Source organism: Corvus moneduloides, chromosome 3, assembly GCF_009650955.1.
Source record: "Corvus moneduloides isolate bCorMon1 chromosome 3, bCorMon1.pri, whole genome shotgun sequence".
Lineage (NCBI taxonomy): Eukaryota > Metazoa > Chordata > Aves > Passeriformes > Corvidae > Corvus > Corvus moneduloides.
In genome coordinates, this window is record NC_045478.1 from 4903284 (window position 1) to 4919263 (window position 15980).

Here is a 15980-nt window from a genome sequence, read left to right on the forward strand (position 1 = left end):
ATTCAAAATGAAAAATGGAGCTGTTTACTTCAAATTCCTCTTTTTAGTAATTACAGCTTTCTTTTTTAACAACTATTAATAACCTTCTTGCATATAAAGAAGTACAATCATTTCCTTTTTAAATAACAGTTTTCAGTGAGGACTTGTGCTCTGAGAATGAGAACTTCACTGTGAAATAAAAAATGTTGGAAATAAACTGTTCCTTAATACATGCAGCAAACCAGGCTGTGTGAGATTTTCTTGAAGGCTATTTCCTTTTTAAAATACATATAAGGCAGTGAAAAGTACAACTGTGGCTGAATGAGCTGGTTTGTATTACAAACTGGAAAAAAAAAAAGCACATGCAAGCCAGCATTTCACACACAGAAGTGCCCTGGGGAATCGAAATCATTATATTGACCTGTACTTTTTCCCTCCCATGGTGGGTGTGACGGTGTATTCACGTCTATGTTTCTTTTTTTTTTTCCTATATCACCCAGACCCACGGAATTAGTCAGCTCCTCTGAAGGCAAACACCCATTATCAAGCTCTCACAGCCACCTGCTCTCCAGCAATGCCTCCAGACTTTGACACCAACATGAGGTTCAAGTTCTCGATCCTGGCACTTCTTCTTGAAGCGATCATCATTGTTTTGTTTGGGATATTTGTGGATTATGACACAGCTCCTCTTCATGAACATTTATATCCATGTAAGTATTTCTGTTTAAGATTTATAGTAGCTGGAATTTCTTTAAACTGATCCTAAGTAAGATTTCTGAATCACTTATGAGACCTACCTACTGATAAATTTGGAAAAGAAAATTGTGTTTTGGGGCAAACAAATTTTTCTGAGGTATGAAAGCAGCGGACTTCAAAGACAAATCCAAGCTGAGGACATATAAAATTCTGCAAGTACCTCACTGCTGAAAAGTTTACTGTTCTGTGAGAGAAGAGCCTGGGAAATAGTTCTAGTGTTTGCACAGCAAGTTAAAACTTGGAGAACTATGTATTGCTTTGAAAGATTCCAGCATTTTCCAGAGACAAATAGGGGTGTTTCTTGCCAGACCTTCTATCCTGATTACTGTATTAAATAATTAAAATTAATAGAATGTTTCGTTACTAGCATCCAGGTTTTGAAAGGCTGTCCTATGAGAACACGGAAATTGGGCTACATATGCATCACTGTTATAAAATGTTTGTAGAAGCTGGACTCCAGAAAGCGCCATAGTTTTTTTGACGAGGTGGACAACCTCCTGCTATCTTCCAAAGCAGTGTCTCTGTTAAGCAGTAATGGTTTAGCCTGAAAATGTTTCTGTTGAATTGTTGCTCTGAAATACTTGTTGAAGGTTAGAAAAAGCTTTTGGCCTGAGAAGTAGTTACTCACTTCTCTCACCCCCTCTTCCTCATGCAAAGAATAGACTATTGTGAATAAATAGAAAACCAAGTTTGCAGAGATGCAAACTGTGTTTTCCTGGCAGTACTGAAGGTTTGTTTTTCGTTTTCTTGGCTCTGAGGCCTCAAAGACTTGTAGCCCTGACTGCAGTGCGCTTATGAGGATGACAGGGTACAGAATTCCCTGCCTGTAGGTAGCACCTGTGCAATTTTGAATGTATCCCTCTTTTTCTCTCATTCTAACTGTCCTTTCAGTGGCTGTTACAGGAGAATGTGATCTCAGGGTCGAGTAGTCTTGTGTATTCTCACAGAGAGCATTGTCTGGGTCAGAGAACAGCAAAGGCAGGGCATTGTTCAGCTCCAGATGGAAGCCAGCTGATTAACCTCAGGGGCTAATTACTCACATTTAGGTTAGCTTCACTGAGATGTGGCAGTATCCCTGAGATATGGTAACTTAGGCTGTGCCAGAGCCCACTCTCTTTGTGACACAGCTTAGCCATGTCAATGATGTTCATAGAGCCGAAGGAAAGTTTGGGTTGGAAGGGACCTTAAAGGTCACCTCTTTCCAAACCCCTGCCTTGGGCAGGAATTCCTTCCAATAAACCAGGATGCTCCAAGCCATGTCCAAACTGGCCTTAAAAACTTTCAGGGGTGGGGCAGCCACAGCTTCTCTGGGCAGCCTCAGCAGATTACCAGAACCTCAGCCCTCTCACAGCAAAGAATTTATTCTTAATATTCAATCTAAATCTCTCATTTTTTAAATTTAAAACTGCTCCCTCTTGTCCTATCATTATCTGCCCATTCAATAAGTCACTCTTCCACTTTTTTATAAGCCCCCTTTAAGTGCTAGAAGGCGCTTTAAGGTCTCCCCAGGCTGAACAAATGCAGCTCTCTTAGCTGGTATCATATTAAACCATCCCAATTGTATTGAACTATCCAAGTTCCTAAATTAGGTCCCCTTATCTAGACAGTGTATTGGGAATTACTCTTGGTTCACTATCACCCAGGAGGTGATAGTTTGGTCTAGACAAAAGCTGTGCAAAAAAACCCACACTAATAACTTGGCAGCACAGAAAATTGTACTAACACTACAATATAGATCTTTAAATGTAACTTACCCAGTTAGAGATCACCTATGCTTATTTCTTCACTATTATCAGTGTCTAAAAAGTGTTGGAGGAGTTTCCTGTTGTCTCCCATGCCTCCTGCACAGGCAGTGTATGACTCTGTTATTCCTGCACACTTGTCCCTCAGCTGCCCACACTATTGACCTCTGAGCAGCCTTCTAGAATGCTTTGGGCTCATGCAAACCAGCCCCTTGACCTCCTCCTAGGCAGGGCTCCAGGCATAGCATGAATAAGGGACTGCTCTTAAGGTGGGAACAGTGTTTTAAGAGAGAAGAACTTGTACTTCTTTAGGCCAGGCTGCTCAGATTACCAGTAGAGACATGAATTAAGTCAACACCGATATCATGCTGAACTTTTAGATGCTGATCTGACAGAGGTCATTCCCAATAAAGAATGGGAATAAAAGCAGATTTTCACAATACCTGTATTTTCCCTTTTAGGACCCCTTACTCTCAAATTTACCTGTACGAAGTGCAACAAAAGCACAGTTTGCCTAAGGACTTGGCAGAAATTTAGTGCTGTGGTTGTATAGGTGTATTAGTAAATATCTTGAGCCAGGACTCCCCCTGAGTCCCCAAAATGATGGGTTCAAACTGCTTCCCACGCTATGCTTTAGGATGTTAACCCATCTCTACCTCAGAGATTTAGTTGTTTCATCTAAGAGCTAATTTATATTCTCAGGACTGCAGTGCAGGGCCTGATTTTGTATGCCTTAGACACCTCAGCACCATGACTGCAAGCTGCTTCAGTCGTTTTGAACAGAAGAGAAATTAAAATAATAGTGGAGGATCAGCATAGCTTTGCACTCAGGTAAGGAAGGCTAAGCTGACATCATTCCCAAAGCATAGCTTTGCATTACATCTCTTTCTGGTGATGCCAGTACAGGCACGGCAAATTGGATGGACAATTTCAGGTGTGTTGTGCCACTGTAATGGGAGAACAAGGGGGTGTGATGGTTCCTAGAGCACTACAAGAGGATTTCTTTAGTATTGCCATCCTGTGTGCATTGTCCTGTGAGCATCCACGACTCATGGCTTAGGAAAACTTATGCATCCCTCTCAGGGTTCTGTGGTCTACAACTTTAGACCATGCAAAATCAGTCTTAGTGTGTGCCACAAGCATCTTTGTGTCAGACTAACCACCTTGCAGTGGGCCAGCCTTGCAGAATTCTGGGCAGTGGCTTTGTTCAGGATCCACTGGCACGTTTTTCCCAATCCTTCTTTTCCTGTCTCACAGAATAGAAATGCTATGCTTTGTCAAAAACAGCTGGTTATTGAACCAGTTCCGTTCAAATCATGCTGTTTTCTTCCTCATTTAGAGCCATTCCAGACCTAGTCTTCTTTAAAGTAATGCATGAGAGGTAGTTGGAGGTCAAGGTACAGGCTAAACTAGAAGGAATTTGTCCTCAACACCCACGAATTAACATAGTTTTAACCAGGACATTTAATCATTTGTGTAAATAAGTCCAGAGAGCTTTAAAAAGTCCAGCCTGAAGAGGAAGCAAAAAGGTTGGAGATGTTTGTGAACCACCTGCATTTCTGTAGAATCGTAGAACGGTCTGAGTTGGAAGGGACCTTAAAGTTTTTCATCTCATTCCAAGCCAACCAACGATGCTGTTTCTTAAATGCAAAGTAAAGGCTTTTACTGCATATTTCAGTGCTAGGTCAGGGCTGGAAGATGACACTGCAAATATAAAACAGTTTATTAGGAATCCCCAGTAACTTCTTAGACTTCTGGGCCCTCTTTTGGCTAAGCCTGGTAATGCAAAACTGAGGAGTGCTTCAAGTAATGAGAACTGTAACTTCAAGTCAAATATTATACTAACCAGCTCAAGTTTTTCCAACTTATTGGCATGAAATATTTTTTTAATGGTGTCATTGTACTGGAGGTTCTTAATAACAGTAGAATTGGACAAAAAGTTGCAACTACAGGACTCAAACCTGTCTGGTTTAGAGTCAATTAAATCACATAAGGCTTAAAAGTAAAAAATATATTTTAAAATATCAAGTATCCATGTTATGGTGACAGATTCAGTTTGGATTAAAAGAATTAAAAAGAAAATTAAAAGTAATAACTTAAAAAAGTAGAAAAAGAACTCGCCATATTTTAACAAAATTCGTATTTCGAAAAACAATCAAATATTTGAATGAAGACTAATTGTATGCTGATTATTTATATTAATTTTTTAGTTTAAACTTTGTCTTAAAATTAATTTTTCTTTTATCCATGTACAAAGATCAATGTCTTGTACAGTAATTTTTAGGGATGACAAGCATTCCTTTGCACTGGGACACCTAACACTCACCCAAACAAATCCCATGTACAATTTCTGAGTTAGCCAGAACACACTGGCTCCAACCACCTTTATTGAAAAGGAAACATAACTTTTCTGTAAGGATGTGAAGCTGTGGGCATGTTCCAGGCAGCTTCACAAAGAGAGTTCAGTGCCAGACACATTAAATTTATGAGTATAGAGATCCAGTGGTTTTCCATAATGATATAGGCATCAATATAATCAATAATTAGTGTGGCATTTTCCAGACACTCAAGTCTTCAACTGGTAGACTGGTCATGAAGTGGGAAGAATGGATCGCATCCATGACTGGAGTTTGGAACTCTTTTCTATTCACTCCTCCTTTGTCCCTGGCTTTTTACCCTTCACAGTCTCTCTTCACAGTCACTACATAGATGTGTTTTCCCTTCAGACTTTCAGGATGTCCATGTGATGATATTTGTTGGATTTGGTTTCCTGATGACCTTTCTGAAGAAATATGGATTCAGTAGTGTTGGTTTCAACATGCTCATTGCTGCCTTTGGTCTCCAGTGGGGAATTTTGATGCAAGGATTTTGGCACATGAATGAAGGGAAGATTATTGTTGACACCAAAAGGTATATGTGAATTTACAAAACTTGATATTTCTATGCCTAAAGATATCAGGAGAAGCCATAAGCCACAACATCTATGGGGTCAGACTTTACCTAAGTTTCATTAAGCCTTATTGTCCACCTCTCCACATCCTTCTGCCCTTCACCTCTGAAGGGGCCACTCCTGGTGCACCGGGCCAAGGCAACCAAAGCTTGTGATGAAATGTGAGGTGCTATATTATGTGTGGGAGGTGTGGGTCCTGTAGAGAGATTGCTTTGAATCTCTGAAGCTGTGGAAGCTGGAAGATTTCCAGCAGTAGCACAGCACGTCCTGCATCCAGCAGGCACGGAAGGATCTCTTTCTGTGACACATTGGAGCACAGATGAAAGGCTGGAGAAGCATGTCTATCCACTCATGAGGTTTTCTTTTACTTCTTGAGGAATGATGTTCATGAGCGTCATACTCCAGCAGGGTCTGAACACTGATCACAGAATAAGAGACCTCATGGGAAATGTCTCTAAGCACATTTAATGCCCCTCCTATTCACCCGTCCTGCCTCTACCAAGGTTTCAGAATGTTTTCCACATCTGCAGTTCTGTTTTCCAAGACAACTTGTAGGCAATTTTGAAAGGAACAGCATCCAAACATTACTGAGGGGAAAGCAGGAGCAATATAAGTAGCTCCCTAATGGTTACAGGCAGGCATGTGTAGAGGGACCCACAGGTTAGTGCCTCTCTGTGCTCCACGTTTTTGATGAATTTGAGGTTTTATTTACCTTTGCTATTCCCCAAAATATACTAACACTGCTCCTGCCTGACAGCTCACGCAAAGATGATGCACAGAGACAGAAACTTGTGCACGGCTTCCAGGATTACATAAAGCATCTGACCAAAGAGCTCGCTGTCATCTTTGAAGCCTAGGTGGCAGTCAGGGATGGAAATTGAGGGGCTGGAGCATGTCCAGAGAAGGACAAAGGAGATGGGGAAGGGTCTGGGGCACAAGTCTGATGAGGAGCAGCTGAGGGAGCTGGAGGGGCTCAGCCTGGAGAAAGGGGGGGTCAAGGGGGACCTTCTGGCTCTGCACAACTCCCTGACAGGAGCATGCAGCCAGATAGGGGTTGGGCTCTGCTCCCAAAAAACAAGCAACAGGACAAGAAGAAATGGCCTGAAGGGACAAGAAGAAATCACACCAGGGGAGGTTTAGATTGGATATTAGGAAAAATGTCTTCACAGAAAGGGTGGTCAAGCATTGGAACAGGCTGCCCAGGGAAGCTGTGGAGTCACCATCCCTGGAAGTGATTAAAAAAACATGCAGATATGGCACTGGGGGTCATGGTTTAGTGGTGGATTTGGCAGTGCTGGGTGAACAGTTGGATTCAATGGTCTTAGAGATCTTTTCCAACCTAAGTGATTCTGTGATTCCATGATATCCCTGCATGTCCCACCACACTTCTCATCTGCCTTTTCACTATAATTTCAACCAGTTAAACACATGGATGGTATAAGTGGGAGGAAACCTTCTACACTTACTCTTCAGTAGCTGGTAAGATCCCTACAAGATCTGTCTGGAAAGCTTTGATTTAATTTTTATCCACAAAGAGGAGATTGATAATTTTGTATCTGAAGAGTTAAAGCTCTATTATTTTAATGATATCATTTTAATGGCACATTGGATATTACAGCTTTCAAACTAATTTTGGTTTTGTTCATGTGTTTTGTTTTGGTTTTTTTCTTTTTCTTAACTTCAGCATGATAAATGCAGACTTCAGTACAGCAACTGCTTTGATTTCATTTGGAGCACTCCTGGGGAAAACAAGTCCCGTTCAGATGCTGATCCTGACACTTCTGGAGATCACCATCTTTGCATGCAATGAACATCTAGTTACTGAAGTATTAGAGGTACAGCTATTTAGCAATCACTGTTTTCTCTTTATAACAAATGCTTTCACTTTGTAATACTTCCAGTTTGCATATGCTAAGCTCTAGGTTCTACCATAGAAAATAAACCATTAAATCCTCCAGACTTCTTGTGCATCAGACCCCTGTCTTTCTGCTGTATAAAATCTGTGGCATGATTTTGGGTCCCTATTGCAGGCCACAGATGTTGGAGCTTCGATGACTATCCATGCTTTTGGAGCTTATTTTGGTCTGGCTGCAGCTTTCATCTTGTACTGTCCTGGTCTGACAAGAAAACATGAAAATGATGAATCCACCTATCATTCAGACATGTTTGCCATGATTGGTAAGTGAAGTAACATCGAGTGCTGATCAGCTGTTCATTCCTCTTCCATCTCTATTTTTTACTGATTACCTATTATTATGCTACATCCATTTTCCTAAGTACACTTCTGCAGGCAAATTCCTTTTAGTCTGATGCATGCACCGTGTTTTCAGTGGCATACATATTTTTACAGTTTTTCCGTGGTTCAAAGAAAAGAAACATCAAATTAAAGATGTGTTTTCTTTGTGCATTAGTGCTGACTTTCTTTCTGTTAAATCTTCTGCCTTTCTGCAAATTTCCAAAGGAATTGGCCATAATTAAAAGGATTGAGCTGTGCCTGTCATGGTAATGAATGTTGGAAACTATATATCTACTTGTCCATGAGAACTGTTCATAGACCAATTCACCAGCTAAAACTTTCAGTTTTATTGATAGATGATAAAGGATTTGCATGTGAACTGTGTTGCCTATGCCTCCTATTTGGGCTGGGGTTTCAGAGTGGTGATGAGCTCTGTCAGTCAGTCAGGCATGACAAGGGGTCATTAAAGCCTTCTAGCAAAATTTGACAGAGACCATGTGTCAAAATCCCAGCTGCCACTGTCAAAAACTTCTGCATATTCTATTATTTCTTCCAGAATTTTGGCTATTCCCTGTTTCTTAATCATTGCCCTCATTTCTTGTAGCTCACTCTGTTGTGTTGGCACTTGTAACTAAACAGCTTTTGCTTTGTTTTGACTTCTATTCATCCAGGTACCCTGTTCCTTTGGCTTTTTTGGCCCAGTTTCAACTCTGCCATTGCAACTGGCGTGAAAGCCCGGACAACAGCCATTATCAACACTTACTACTCCTTGGCTGCCTGTACCATTGTAACATTTGCCCTCTCCAGCTTGGTGGATAAAAGAGGCAAATTCAGTATGGTAAGAATCACATCTTAACCCCTGTTAAATTGAGTCAACCCTCTGTAATAAGGATGACTAGGCAGATTCCCAGTGTCCATCTATCTGTCCAGGCTATCTGGAGCCTTTGCTCATACTAGAGCTATTACACTTGTAAAAGCTATAGAGTCTGATGAGATGTGGCTGAGGGAGCTGGGGGGACTCAGTCTGGAGAAAAGGAGGCTCCGGAAGGATCTTCTCACTCTCTAAAACTCCCTGAGTGAGGAGGATGGAACCAGTGGGGGTTGTTCCCTTCTTCAAATAACAAGTGGCAGGATGAGAGAAAACAGCCTCAAGTTGCATCAGGGCAGGTTTAGACTGGATATTAGGAGAAATTTCTTCACAGAAAGGGTTGGAAAGCAGTGTAGTAGACTGTCCAGGGAACATGGTGGTGATGCTGGTTTGATGGTTGGACTTACTAATCTTAAAGGTCTCTTCCAGCCTTAGTGATTCTGTGATGATTCTCTCTTGTCCACAGAACCTGCTGGACCATAGCAACATTAGTCGAGTGTTCAGGCGGACTTTTGGATCTTATTCCAAAGGTGGTCCCACGTGAGCTTCCTTATTACAAGAGCCAAAATAGGTCTCTCAAGGCAATGACTTGTTCCCTGGCAATCTCACAGTGCAGCTGCACAGCAGGCAAAACCAAACCAGCTTGGGGCTGCCAGGCTGACAACCTTCCACCTCCTTGCCCTCAAATCCAGCCCTGTTTTCACCCACTTCTTTCCAGCTGCTGCAGTCATTTGTCTGAGCCCAGCATGTGCAAGAGAGCTTTCAGATGCACTCAGCCCTAAAACAAACATCTGTTCCTCATGTGTCACCTCCTCCTCCATGTCCCCTTTGCAGGTTCTCGTTCAAAATGCCACCCTGGCAGGAGGAGTAGCAGTGGGTACCTGTGCTGACCTGGAAATCCACCCTTTTTCTGCCATGTTCATTGGGGTCATTGCTGGAATTGTATCTGTCCTTGGATTCCAGTTCCTGACTGTAAGTATTGGGGACCCAGCTCTGCTCCCATTTCTTGTTTCTCTCTGGCTTTCCTGGAGCTCCCTTGGTTTGCTACAAAGGGAGGATAGATACAGTAAACTCCAGGTAATGGTGACTTTTAATAATCATTTGATTCTTGTACTTCTGCGCTTTCTCAATCTAGAGGTCATGAAAGACTATAAACTCACTATAAACTTCCTGTTTCCCCTCATTGCAGCCTGTGTTGGCATCCAAGCTGAAAATTCAGGACACTTGTGGAGTTCATAATTTACATGGTTTACCTGGAATTCTGGGAGGTATTGCTGGCATCATAGTAACTGCGGCAAAAAGGGAAATTAGGTGAGTTATATAGAGAAGAGAGAGAGAAGTTTTTTTATTTTTGGAATGTCTATCCTAATTTGCTACCTTCTTTGGATCTAATTATGATCTTTTTTCAGAAATGCATCTTTGATTTGATGTCAGGCATTGTTTTCTCATTTAATTTGGATTCTTCTGGATCTCCTGCCTTTAACACACTGTTTAAATGACAAGCTTCTTACAGATTAAAAGCTCAACTAAAAATAAATAAATTAAAACATCATAAAGAAGCAGAACACTGGACCATTCAAACATAGAAAAATCTTTATTACGACTCTACAATTACACTGCTGCTAATTGTAAGAATTCCAAAAAAAAAAGCAAAGTGGTTTTTTTCCACTATCTCATAAAACTCTAAAAAGATGAAATGCTGGTCTTTTTGACAACAGGGAGTATTCTCTAATGGCTTGCGGGACGTTAATAACCTTCTCAAAGAACTTCTTTTCATCTGTAGCCTAAAACAAAGCTAAATTAAAGTCATGAGTTCTGCCTTGTACGTAGCAATGGCAGGATTTGTTGGACTCGATGATCCAGGAGATCTTTTCCAACCTTAAAGACTCTAGGATATTTTCCTATGAGTCACCTTGTCCAGCATGCAGCAAATACTACGTCATAAGACTGATCATCAGTCTCAAAGTGTAACAGTTTTTTGATAGGCAATGTTTTGGTTTTCTACCCTTTTCAGGAATGGTCACTTGCTTACTCCTAGCATGCAGGCTGCTGCCCTGGGCAGCACACTTGGAATTGCACTGGTGGGAGGAGCACTGACAGGTCAGTATGATGCATATAGTGACTAAAAACACCTGTGAATTTAGAGGTTTCTCCATGAAGAACTTAAATGTATCAACAATTTCATGTGAATAATACAAAATTGAAATAATGGGTGATGGCATGATGGCAGAAACTCAAATATGGAAAAGTAGTTTTCCAATGTTTTTGTCTTCAAATGAAGTTCAGGTTCATCAGGAAGAATTTCTTCATTGAAAGGGTTGTCAGGCACTGGAAGAGGCTTCCCAGGGAGGTGGTGGAGTCCCCATCCCTGGAGGTGTCCAAGGAACGACTGGATGTGGCACTCAGTGCTCTGGTCAGGTTGACAAGATGGTGCTTGGTCTAGGATTGGACTTAATGATCTTGGAGGTCTTTTCCAACCTACATGTTTCCATGATTCTGTGATTCTAGATATTTTACTGAACGCATGCTCCAAAGATGCTGAGTTTTATATTTATAGGAATAATAAGGCGTTGTTCTGGATGAAATTCTTCTCTAGATTCCGACACTTAAAATTCTGAACAGAAAATAGCTTGAGATCAAGACATACTCGATGAGGTGTCACATGTTTCCATGTGTTTGTGAATACTTACAAACAAACAAACAAAAAAATCAGGCTGAAATAGAAAATTTTGGTCTAAAGTCTGGTCAATTGAAAACAAGCTCTTATTTATGCTCTTATTTATGTTTATATGAAGAAATCTGCATCACCTCTCAGAATGAATGACCTAAGGCCCCAGAATGGTTGGGCATTTCTGTAGATGAGGAAATGAATTAGAAAACTTAGCTGGCTGCCCAGGGAACATCTGAGGGACATTTATTTGGTCATTTTCTTCATTTTTTTGACCTCTGATGCTGGTTTTCCTGCAGGTGCTATTCTAAAGCTGCCCTTCTTGGGACAAGTATCTGACCAGAACTGCTTTGATGACTCTGTTTATTGGGAGGTAAGACACAACCTCAGTTCATTTTCGTTATGTTGGAGAATGTACAAACACTGCAGCCCCACTCTCCTGGCCTTTGTGGTTTGCACACATGAGTCAGAAAATCTGCCTCTTCAAAATTCAAAAATGCTGCTCTACCTCAGGCTGTGAATTTATCAAGGCCACCTCCAGGATCTTTTTTGGACTTCTTAGGTAATCATGCCTTTTTCATTGGACTCACCTTGAACAAAAAGCAGAAAGAGAGACAACAAATTGGTATCACAGTAGAGGCCTTTGTCTCTCTCTTACATGCTCACTGTATCAGGTATCCTCTTCCTTATCAGAGACTGATGACATATTCTTAATTTAGGCAACCTGAATTTTATCCTTTATGCCAGAACAAACCCAAAAAACAAGGCAAGAAGCCTATATGATATACATTCCTTGTAAATAAAATGTGAAGTCAAAAGGAAATTTTATTAGTTTATTTAATGAATTAAACTCCTTCTTCTATGAATAAAATCCTGAGCTCATCCCTCAGTATCCAGAATTGATGGTCCATGTCAGGCTGTGTCCATGATAATAAACAGATATATAATATATATGCAAATAGAATTACATTCTCAGCACATTTTAGTCTACTTTTATGGCAAAAGCAAGTCTACGTCTCCTTAACTGAACTCTTCTTTGTTTTTCATGGCAGGTTCCAGAGGAGGAGACAGCACCCGAAATTCACTCCAGCCACCATGACGAGCAGAGCAGACTTGAAGTTGCCATGTAGAAAAATAGTTAATCTGCAATATTTGTCCTAATGATGCTCTTTCATGTTTCTAATGCTAAGAAACAATGAAAAAACACCCAAGTATTGTCCCAACCACACCAGGTTTTTAAGATAGGGCTATAGATAGCTATATTTTTGTAAGAGAAAACAAGCTTGATTTTAAACTGCTTAGTCATTATGCCAAGCTCAGGTGAATAAATTAGGTCCTTCTAATATATTTGTTCATCAGAAAAAGACACCCCAAACTGCTCTTTGAAATTATATATATTATATCTTTTGTTGTCACTGACAACAATATAGTTGTTGTAATAAACTTTGGATTTCAAGGTTATTACAGGATAATATACTTCATTGCAAGATTTCTGAGTTACATCCTTCAGCTGTATAGGGGTAATCAAGAAGAAATGAATTGATATTTCTTATTTGGACTTGAACAAACTTTTCACCAGAGCATCCCAGATTAACTTTTTTAGAAAGCGTGTTGTCTTGTTCTCTGACAGAGGAGAAAATGTGCTGGATTTTGAAGTCTGATTATAACAGGAAGCAAAATGCTGAAATAATTCTCATGGAAAAACACAGAATACAGTGACTGATAAGGCAATATGAGAGGCAATATGAGTATCAAGACTCATTGTTAACATGTTTATTGAAAGGGAGAAGAAAGTGAAATTGTAAAAAAACTTCATTATTGCTATAGATCTATTTATTTATTCTCATAGATTCAGTTAGTTTCAAGGACACAATAAGGGAACTGAGTAGGAGCTATGAAAACCAGGTGATTGCATAATAGGTCTTATTCTATTCAACAGTAATAAGTGGATTGAAGCAGTGTTAATGTCAATAAATAGAACCTGAACTAAAACCAACTCCAGAAAAACACGGATTGTTTGGAACTGATTGGAAAGAAGCTACATTCAACCTACAAAAGACTCGGCAGAGAACTTCCATGGGGTGAGTCACTGACTCTGAAGTCACTGTCTCCTAGAAGAAATGAAAGCAGAAGGAAGAAAATTGTAGCTAAAGTAAATTAACTCTACCTAAGAAGTGATGTCAGTGGCTGCTCCATTCAGAGACAAAAATTGAAGTAGCTGAAGGAACTCCATGAGGTGCCTTCATGCATGGGATATTCCACTGAGAGACAATGGATGGAAAGTGGAAATCAAACGGAACATGGAGCCTCAATCCATCATTCACAGAAAAGCTACTGCTGATGTCAGACCAAAGTGGGTGAACTTTCAAGATTTTTTCTATTTTAGGATCTTATTTCAAGCCTTACTTATCAGACTTAAGGGGGAAACTCCTCTCATATAAAATAGCACATATTTTCAGTTCTGCTGCAGTATTTTTCCTTGAAAATCTTTAGAAAGATACTAGGCAGGGATGTCCCATATGTTATACCCACTGTATACTGCTACATATGTCAGACTTCTATCCATGAATAAAAATACATTTGTTGTATCACACTTTAGTTCAGATAAGCTCTTTTGCAGATGTGCAATGACTGACTCTCCTCTACCTTGCTGGCTGTAAGACGTCCTTTATCCTCTCAAAGCTTTCACACATTCATTTTTGTAAAAACTGAGGAGACATTTAACAATGTAAATATCACATTTGTAAAGATTTTAGAAGTATTTTGTGCATGATTTACAAAGTGTTGAAGTACTTGAAAAAGATTCCATCTGTGGACAGCCTGTAAAAATCTTATCCTCAATACATGAATTTCACCCCTCAAATTCCTACTTGGAGATTCAGGCAGTCTTTCATTCACCTTGAATGGGTGAGATAATTTCACTAGTTTTGCATGCTGACCACAGAGGAATACTTGAGTGAGGAAGTACAACTCACTGTCAGTAAATCTTTCAGAATTGTAGAATCCTTAAGGTTGGAAAATACTCCCAAAATCATCAAGTCCGACCTTGGATGGATTATCATCATGGCCAGTAAACCACATTGAGAAGTGCTGTGTCTACTCACTTCTTGAACACTTCCAGGGATGGTGACTCCCCTGCTTCCCTGGGGGAATTATTCCAATGTTTAACCACTCTTCCAGTGAAGAATTTTTTCCTAACATCCAACCTGAACCTTCCCTGGTGAATGATAACTTCAATAATTACATTTAGAGTTGTTTTTTTTTTTTAATCAAAAAGGGAAAAAATGAACTATACAGTTTTTTTTTCTCCAGTTCTGCTTATAATCTTTCCATAGTAAGTCATACCCTCATCCTCCAAGTACCCATTATTGGCTTCTTTTTTAGCAGATTCCTCCCCCAGAGAAATCAGTCCCTTAGGTTCACTCAAAATACAGAGTAGGGAGATGGATACTTTTGTTTAATCAGAGCTTTACATGTTACTTTCTTTTCCATGTGACTGTGCCCTTGAAGTGTACGATTTGTTTTTCCAAAAGTATTTTACCCTAATTGCTCACCTCCACATTGCAAATGCCAGTGGCATTTGGTTCGCTGGCTTAGGGTATTGTCTCTGGTTGGTTATCTCCCAATTAATCAAAGTTTTGAATACCTTGAATCAGCAGAGCTTCACTAGTAATTAGTTACCATTTCTGTGTAATATATGACTGGACACTTAAAAGACTTAAGCTTAAAATATTTTACTAAGTCTTTTGTTCCATGAGGAAGCCTTACGCTGGCAGGAAAGGAAAGAAAGGAGTTAAGCAAGACACAGAGGGGAGGATGAGCTTAGAGGATGGGACTGAAAAGTAAACAAAAGTTAAAGTACAACTATTCTAAATTTGAGGTTCAAGGTCATCAGCATTTCTTTTCTGTCTCATAAAAGACTGGCAATGTTTTATCCCTTCCAATAATTGCTCAACACTGTTTCTGTCTTACCTTTGTTCTCACTTTGACTTGTTTCTACATTAAAAAAGCTTAAATAAGGTATTGTGGTTTGTTGGGGTTTATTTAAATGGATAAAAACTTTAATGATATCTTCTTTAACTAACCAAAGGTCAAAGTTACTGTCAGCCCTTTTCAGAACACCAGCGGGTGACCATAGCTTTGAAGGCTGTCTTACAGTTCTTCAGTCCTACCTCTGTCAGAGCAGTATCTTTGTATTTCATTACTGAAAAGAAAATTTATTTGAAAGCCATTGGCTCAATATTTGCTTACAAAATTCCTTTTAACATTTGTGTTCAAATCTGCTACTGAATAAATGCATAAATTGAATGACCAAATGACCAACTGGATTTGTTTGACATTTCTTGGGGATGTCTTCTTTCTCTCCTACTGAGATCAACCTTTTCAAAAAGTATGTTAGCAAACTATGTCTCCTCTTGCCAATGGAGAGCTCTTCCTGTTCATCTCAAGCCTGCTGCAAAACGTTCACCTTTCAGCCTCCTCTCAGTTCCTTGCTATTAGTTAAATTCCAGATATATGTGGAAAACTCGACATTTTCAGTGCCTTTTTACCCACTCTGGGAAGGTGAAGTAGAATCAGGCCAACTGGAACATAGTTGGACACTGGCCCTGGACTTTTCCCAGGACACTTTCCAGGTAGGTGAAATGTCCTGGTCCCTCCTTCAGAGCCCCTGGGGACAGCAGCAGGCTCACAGTGAGCCAATCCAAGAGCAGCTTGGAGCCCCCCCTCCCAGGCTCCCAGCCATGTGCCAGGGCTCTTTTTCTCTAGATCTCTGCACCCCC

At 40.2% G+C, this 15980-nt stretch overlaps 1 protein-coding gene across 1 annotated transcript; it reads left to right on the forward strand.

Moving 5' to 3' along the window:
• The first annotated feature begins 492 nt into the window (after positions 1-492).
• On the forward strand, positions 493-15518 carry RHAG (Rh associated glycoprotein). Its single transcript, XM_032103949.1, has 10 exons — positions 493-689; positions 5204-5387; positions 7112-7262; positions 7458-7605; positions 8335-8501; positions 9366-9503; positions 9721-9842; positions 10546-10631; positions 11499-11572; positions 12252-15518. Exons 1-10 carry the CDS (start codon positions 554-556, stop codon positions 12327-12329), a joined length of 1284 nt encoding a protein of 427 aa, XP_031959840.1. The 5' UTR covers positions 493-553; the 3' UTR covers positions 12330-15518.
• Positions 15519-15980: the final 462 nt, after the last annotated feature.

Excerpts from the sequence above, each read along its gene's own strand:
- RHAG (XM_032103949.1), top strand. The coding sequence starts at position 554 with ATGCCTCCAGACTTTGACACCAACATGAGGTTCAAGTTCTCGATCCTG. Across the intron at positions 8,502-9,365 it reads AAAGAGGCAAATTCAGTATG|GTTCTCGTTCAAAATGCCAC; the intron begins GTAAGAATCACA and ends TCCCCTTTGCAG. Across the intron at positions 9,843-10,545 it reads GCGGCAAAAAGGGAAATTAG|GAATGGTCACTTGCTTACTC; the intron begins GTGAGTTATATA and ends TACCCTTTTCAG.